Source organism: Peromyscus eremicus, chromosome 13 (genome assembly GCF_949786415.1).
Source record: "Peromyscus eremicus chromosome 13, PerEre_H2_v1, whole genome shotgun sequence".
NCBI classification, from domain to species: Eukaryota; Metazoa; Chordata; class Mammalia; order Rodentia; family Cricetidae; genus Peromyscus; species Peromyscus eremicus.
In genome coordinates this window covers 37,423,448-37,431,156 of record NC_081429.1, presented here as the reverse complement: position 1 = coordinate 37,431,156, position 7,709 = coordinate 37,423,448, and the positions used below count along the sequence as shown (strand labels likewise).

Genomic DNA, 7,709 nt, shown 5'->3' with positions numbered 1-7,709 from the left:
CACTGCCCGGCTTAGCTACTTTTTTAGAGAGCTAAATGGGCTATAGCTACAATTCTGGGCAGAGAAGACTTGGAACAACCCAGTGTCTTCCAGGAGAATGCTAAGGTCCAGAGACAGATGATGCTCTTGCCTTGACCCTCAAGAGCAGGACCAAGATTAGAGCTCTTTTTAAAAAAACAGAACAAAATAAAACTTTGATACAGGATCTCATGTAGCCCAGCCTAGGGTACATAGAAGAAGAAGAAGAAGAAGAAGAAGAAGAAGAAGAAGAAGAAGAAGAAGAAGAAGAAGAAGAAGAAGAAGAAGAAGAAGAAAAAAAAAAGCAGAAGTGGGTAATTGAGAAATGTCCAATCTGGGCCCCTTTTCTACACCAACGGTGTTTGATTGTCTGTGACAAAGCAGTACCTATGCATCTAGGAAACCTGAGGCTGGCTGAGGCTGGGATCCTGCTCCTTGTGGCATTTGACAAAAGGGCATTTAAAGAGCCAATTTTAAAATCCCTTTAAAAATGTTGACAGCCCGGCTCAGCTGTGTCCCTCTAGGTGAGTTGCTTCACCTCCGGGGACTTGGTTTCCTCATCCAGAACGTGCCAACTGCGTAGACTCATGTGAGGACGGAAAGATAAATAAATGGTGAAAAGGCCTTTGCCTGTGAGGCTGCAAGCCAGTCAGCCATCCAGATTACAACTAATACGGCTACTGTTATGCGGGTCAGAGCATGTGAAGGTGCTCACGGGACTCAGCCCTGAAAACTAGGTAGGCTTGCTACTCTTCCTGACCTTGACTGAGGATGGGATGGGAGAAAATAATCATCTGTAGATACACTATCTCGAGTCTAAGAATCACAGTACGAGCTAGCGCTGCATTGTATGTGCATATATGCATGTTCGTGAATGTATGTGCGGGTACATGTGTGTATGTGTGTGTGTATGTGTGCCACACACATCTGCCACTCAACCCATGGGTAACCATCCTTTCTATACCAGGTTTTAGCACCCACTGGCCCGGTATCATTTCATTCTTCCCCAGCAGGGGAAAGAAACCAGACTCATACTAAGGAGTGTTTCCTGAAGCTGGACACAAAGACTGTTTCCCTAGGGTAGACCACTTCAGTGAATGTGCCCAGTGTGTGTGTTCTAGACTCTGGGGTACAGGCTAACGAGAGGTGGTGGAACTCCAACACTGCCCCCTGGGAAGGCTTGGAGGGGAGCAGATGATAGATGTCCATGACTCTACATTTAGTAATCCTTTCATTTGTAATCACTACTAGTAAAGGGGACAAGATACATCCCTGGTGTCAAGTTTTCAAAATGTGTCAGTGGTAGCAAGCTTTCTTTTGGGCCACCAACCAGCTCCCCAATCATGACCCCGAGACATTATTAGTTATGAATGCTCGGCCTTAACTTATGCTTGTCCCATGAGCTCTTATAACTTAATTTAACCTGTTTCTCTTCATCTGTGTTTTTGCCTCAGGGCTTTTTACCTTTCAAAGGAAATAGAAATTCTGTATGTCCTACTCCATGTCTGTCTGTCTGGCAGCTGCCTGACTGGCTGGCCCCAGGCACCTCCCTCTCTTTCTCCCTCTCCCCCTCCTCTCTTTCAAGCCTATATTCCTCTTCCTATTTATTCTCTCTGCCCACCAGCCCTGCCTATCCCTCTAACTATTGGCCATTCAGCTTTTTGTTAGACCCATCAGGTGCCTTAGGCAGGCAAAGCAACACATCTTTACAATGTTACATCTTTACTTTGTTAAACAAATGCAGCATCAACAAAAGTAACACACCTTTACATAGTTAAAGTAATATTCCACAATAGTCAATACTGGGTTGAGATTTTTCACTTATCAAAGGGCTGATTCAAAGGAGAGGGTGTTGGCTCCCAGGGTGGGTCAGCAATGCCATGAAGCTGACATCCTCAACTCGCTGCCAAGAAAGCACAGCAACAGCCAGAACTGGGCCCATGGTCAGCACGGGTGACTGGGAGAAAAGCAAAAGATAAGGAAGGAAGGTTTGGGGGCCATGTCTGATGATGCTGCTCAGAGGCACACAGCAAGCAGGAAGAGTCTGGGTGCTTTTGAAGAGTTTGGGGGAGAGAGAAGACAAGCAGCATCCAGTCCAGGGAGGAGAGTGGCCGAAAGTGCCAGGACCTCAGTGTCCAGCTCTGCTGCCTGGTTGAACTGCCCCGCCTAAACCAGAAAGAGAAACAGCACGGCTCTACGGCAAGGTAGACCGACCTGCTTGGGGCGGCTGGAGTACGGAGAGTCGAACCCCAGCGGCAGGAGCCAGTGGCTTTGAGATCATAGCAAAGAGGAGGGAAGTGTGGTCCCTAGCAAACCCCTTCCTGTATCTGGGCCTGTTTCCTCCCCAGCTGAAACCTGGAAAGACGGGCTAGAAAACCTCATTGGGTCACTTCCCAAAATGAACTCTCTAAATCCCTAAGATGACTCCATCTGTGGGCCCGACTGGGAATTAATATTCAAAACATCAGACACATCCCACACCCTCAGGAGTTCCTCCCCTGCTTGAGCAATCGAATCCACTCCTCACTTCCTCTAGAGAGTTCTTACTACCATTGCCCTTCATAGGTCATAGCTGCCTAGCCTAGGTGTCCCAGGGGTGAAAAGCTAGCATTCTGGTGGACCTGGAACACCTCATACACTATCATGAATTTCCCTCTTTGTCCCTCTAAACCTAACCTGACCCTGGGGTATGCCCCCCTCCCTGGCTGGACCCCCTAAACATCAGGCCTCCTTACTATATAGGAAGAACTCCTGACCTCCTTCCTGTCCCCTCCAAAAACTACTTAGAACTCCTTGCAGCCCAATCCCTACCTACAGTCTTCTCCAGCCTGCCTGCCATCTTTGCCTGGGCTACAGTTGGGTCTGGAGATGCACCAGGCACTGAGGACTGCCACGCCCCTGCAGCATTTACGAACTTTTTCTGAAGAGAATGAGGATTGGAGTTGTGGTAAAATGCCTGGTTTCTCTGTCCCTGAAAAGGTTAGCTGAAATGTTTGGGGTCTGAAAAACTCCCACATGCTTGAGCTTTTTCATGACCTCACTAATTCATCCCACCCAGGGAGCTTCTGGGCTAATGTAAGCCGGCACTTCCTTTCAATCCAGGGGCGCCTACAGCATCTTGGAGACCGTGACAGGGCACTCAATTGATGCCTGGTTTTACCATTCCAGCAATAACTATGTCGTTAATTTGCAACCTTAGAGGTAAAAAAAAATATGGCGATGCCCAAGTTCCCAAGCAATAAGAGAGGGGCTGTGCCCACCTTGACTGAAAAATAATTTAAGAGCTTAGATAGATGGGGTGGTAGCTCTGTGGTAGAATGTGCGCTTAGCAATGCAGGGCCAGCCCTCGGGAGGAATGGTAAAGCAAAATGCTTAACCAACGAACATACCTAACGTAAGAGGTATGAGCTTCCAACGATAAACGAAAGACAGTAAGTGGAGTTGATGGACTAATGACATGTAAGCAGAGTTGTGGAGTCGTAATTCGGCAGCACCAGGACAGCCCCGTCCATGATCACAGGCTGGTTACTGAGCCTCTCCGGGCCTCATCTCCCCCCCCTCCCACACCCCCAGCAAACAGGGGCTAATCATACCACTGGTGGTGAGCAAGGGAAATCTTGCACAAAGCAGATCTCAACGGTCATCCTCCATCCTTCCCTTTGTCCCTTCAGCCGCTAACGCATCCCTTGTAGAGATTAGTGCATTAAGACACAAACAGCAACCCTGTCCCTTTGCCCATGGCTGTGTATTGCTAATCCCTCTTGGTCCTCTCCTCGGAGTGTCTGCCTTCCATGTTGGCCTTCTTGGTATCCTTATGGAACACTGAGCCTGCCCTTGCTGGCCTGGGAGTTGGAGCTACTCACAGCCCTGCATTTTACCTGGGTTCCAATATCTACCTACCTACCAAACAGGTGGTCAAGCCTGGGGAACAAGCACTTTTACCCAATAAGCCACTTCCCCAGCCTTATTGTTTGGGTTTTGATTTCTGTTGTTGTTATTGTTGTTTTGTTTTGGACAGGGTCTTATATAGTCCAGGCTAGATTTGAACTTACTTTGTAGCCAAAGATGGCTTTAAAAATCCTGATTTTCCTTCCTTTACCTCCAGTATGCTGAGTGCTGGGAATACAGGCATGTGCCATCACACGGTTTATTTAGTCTATTCTTCAGTTCTGGGAATCCAACCTAGGCCTATGTGCGTGCCAGGCAAGCATTCTATCATTCCATCAACCGAGCTCCACCTCCAGCCCATATTTGTTCTTCTTTTTTAAATTGATTTTTTAAAATGTTTTATGTGTATGGGTGTTTCAACTGCAAGTATGTCTGTGTACCATATGCATGCATGGTCCCTGAGGAGGCCAGATAGATCATCTGATCCCTTGGATTTGGAGTTACAGGTGGTTGTTGACTCTCAGGTGGGGGCTGAAAACCAAACCTGAGTCCTCTGCAAGGGCAGCCAGTGCTCTTAACCACTGAGCCGCCTCTCCACCCCCGTTTTTTTTTGTTTTTCCTATTATTATTGCTTTAATATTTTTATTTATTTTGTAAGACTGTGTGCTCTCCAATTAACCTTTTTATTTTTAATGTTTTATTGACATATTTTAGTTATGCATAATAATGAGTTTAGTTACAACTTTTTCACACATGTATGTAATGTATTTGTACATCCTTGGATACACAGCAACTTTGAGCCCAACCAAGACCCTACTTCAAGAAGAAAAAAAAAATGTCTTGGCCGGGCGGTGGTAGCACACGCCTTTAATCCCAGCACTCGGGAGGCAGAGCCAGGCGGATCTCTGTGAGTTTGAGGCCAGCCTGGGCTACCAAGTGAGTTCCAGGAAAGGCGCAAAGCTACACAGAGAAACCCTGTCTCGAAAAAAAAAAAAAAAAAAAGTCTTGAAGAGAACTGTAGTTGCTTTTTTTTGTTTTTTGGGGTTTTTTTTGTTTGGGTTTTGTGTGTGTGTGTGTGTGTGTGTGTGTGTGTGTGTGTGTGTGTGTGTGTTGTTTTTTTCTTTTTTTTCGAGACAGGGTTTCTCTGTGTAGTTTTGGTGCCTGTCCTGGATCTCACTCTGTAGACCAGGCTGGCCTCGAATTTACCGAGATCTGCCTGGCTTTGCCTCCCGAGTGCTGGGAATTAAAGGCATGCACCACCACCGCCTGGCTGAGAACTGTAGTCTTTATCCCCACTCCAAAAAATAAAAAATAAGTAATAAATAATGTCTACTATTTTGTCTCAAATGCTTACTGCTATCACTTTCAAATTTGAAGGAAAAAAAGGTCTTCTTTGTAATAGGCAAGCCAATGCAATGAATCGTGACATCCCAGTTCCTTGGGTGGATAGGCAAGAATCAGGGTGACTTTGCTGCGTGTTATAACCATCATCTCTCCTCTGTTGACAGGATTAAGTTTACCTCAAAAATGGGAGAAATCATGGTGGATAACTTCAACCTTGAAGAATTCTTCAGTGGAGATATTGATAGTTTCAATTATAGCTCTAACCTGCCGCCCATTCCACCAAATGCTGCCCCATGCCACCCCGAAAACCTAGAAATCAACAGATACGCTGTGGTTGTAATATATGTCCTGGTAACCCTGCTGAGCCTTCTGGGAAACTCCCTGGTGATGTTGGTCATCTTATACAACCGGAGCACCTGCTCTGTCACTGATGTCTACCTGCTGAACCTAGCCATTGCCGACCTGTTCTTTGCCCTGACCTTGCCTGTCTGGGCTGCGTCCAAGGTAAAGGGCTGGACTTTTGGCCCAGCCATGTGCAAGATATTCTCATTCCTGAAGGAAGTTACCTTCTACAGTAGTGTCCTGCTACTAGCCTGCATCAGCATGGACCGCTACCTGGCGATCGTCCATGCCACAAGCACACTGATCCAGAAGAGACACTTGGTCAAGTTTGTGTGCATAGCCATGTGGGTACTGTCAGTATTTGTGTCCCTGCCCATCTTAATTCTTCGTAATACCGTTAAGGCAAACTCTTTAACCCTAGTCTGCTATGAGGACATAGGTAACAACACAGCCAAGTGGAGGGTGGTATTGCGCTTCCTGCCTCAGACCTTCGGCTTCCTCCTGCCACTGCTGATCATGCTGTTCTGCTACGGGTTCACACTGCGCACGCTCTTTAAGGCCCACATGGGGCAGAAGCACCGGGCCATGCGGGTTATCTTTGCTGTGGTGCTTGTCTTCCTGCTCTGCTGGCTGCCCTACAACCTGGTCCTGTTTGCAGACACCCTCATGAGGACCAAACAGATCCAGGAGACCTGTCAGCGCCGCAATGACATTGACAGGGCCTTGAATGCTACCGAGATCCTTGGCTTCCTCCACAGCTGCCTTAACCCCATCATCTATGCGTTTATTGGCCAGAAGTTTCGCTATGGACTCCTCAAGATCATGGCTACTCATGGCCTTGTCAGCAAGGAGTTCTTAGCCAAGGAGGGCAGGCCTTCTTTTGTTGGCTCGTCTTCGGGGAACACCTCCACTACCCTCTAAGACTGTCTACCTAAACTGTGGCCCCTCGGGGTTCCTTCTTGTCCTCCAGCATGGCTCATGTCCCCAGACTCTGGTATCTGAATTGATGCAGTCCACACACATACAGTTACAAGGGGACAGAGGCCATATTCTTACCAGACCCCCCATTGCAGAGGTAGGTTTAGCACCCCTACCCTGGCTGTTCATTCCCTTCCATATTGGTATGACTACTGGTAGAGTTGGTCCAACCTAACGCTGGACCCCAAACACTCTTTTCTAAGAAGCGCAAATTAAAATTATAGTGAGATACTTTCTCCTACCCATCAGAATCCTTATCAGTAAAAGGAAGAGGAAGAGGAGGAGGAGAGAAAACAGCAAGTATCATCAAGGAAGTAGAGAAAGGGAAAGTTTCCAACTTACTGGTAAACCTGAATGAACCATAGCCCATACACAGTGGAACACAGCATATCATTCTCCTTAAAACATTAAATATAGAACTACCACGTAATCCAGCAAGTCCACCGCTAAGTAGGTACCCAAAAGAATTGGAAGCAAGGGCTCAGACATTTGTAGGCTGATGCTAACAGCAGCATGAGTCCTAAGAGTCAAAGGTCAAAACAACTAAAATGATGGCCGACGAATGAATGGGTAAGTTATGCATGGTCTGTGCACACCACAGGAGACCATCCCACAATGAGAAGGAATAAGAAGCTGATCCATGGGGTTGGGGATTTAGCTCAGTGGTAGAGCGCTTGCCTAGCAAGCACAAGGCCCTGGGTTCGGTCCTCAGCTCCGAGGGGGGGGGGGTATGAGGAAGCTAACCCATGTTGCCACATGAGTGAGCCTTGAAAGTGTGCTTCCAAGTGACAGAAGCAAGACCCCCAAGACAAACCTTGCATGTTTACATGTAGGAAGTACCAAGAATAACCAGATAATGGTGACTAGAGGCTGGATGGCGGAGGGGGCGGGGGGGGCGTCGGTGTCTGATGACACAGCCCTAATTTAGAATGATGGAAGAGTCCTGAAGGTGGACCCTGATTACTGGGCAATAGTGTGAAAGTGCTCCTTGCCATTGCATTAAAAAAGTTAAAATGAGGGCTCAATATTGTTCACTTGTGGAGTGCTTACTTAACAGTTCTGAGAACTCAGACTCGAACCTTAGCACCCCAAAAAATGAAAAACAAAAGCTAAAATGGTAATTTTTGTTATGTATGTTT

General features: G+C 47.1%; 1 protein-coding gene across 1 annotated transcript; it reads left to right on the top strand.

Moving 5' to 3' along the window:
• The first annotated feature begins 5,421 nt into the window (after positions 1-5,421).
• Positions 5,422-7,209, top strand: Cxcr2 (C-X-C motif chemokine receptor 2). The gene has a single exon (XM_059278444.1). It carries the CDS (start codon positions 5,434-5,436, stop codon positions 6,511-6,513), a length of 1,080 nt encoding a protein of 359 aa, XP_059134427.1. The 5' UTR covers positions 5,422-5,433; the 3' UTR covers positions 6,514-7,209.
• The last annotated feature ends 500 nt before the right edge of the window (positions 7,210-7,709 follow it).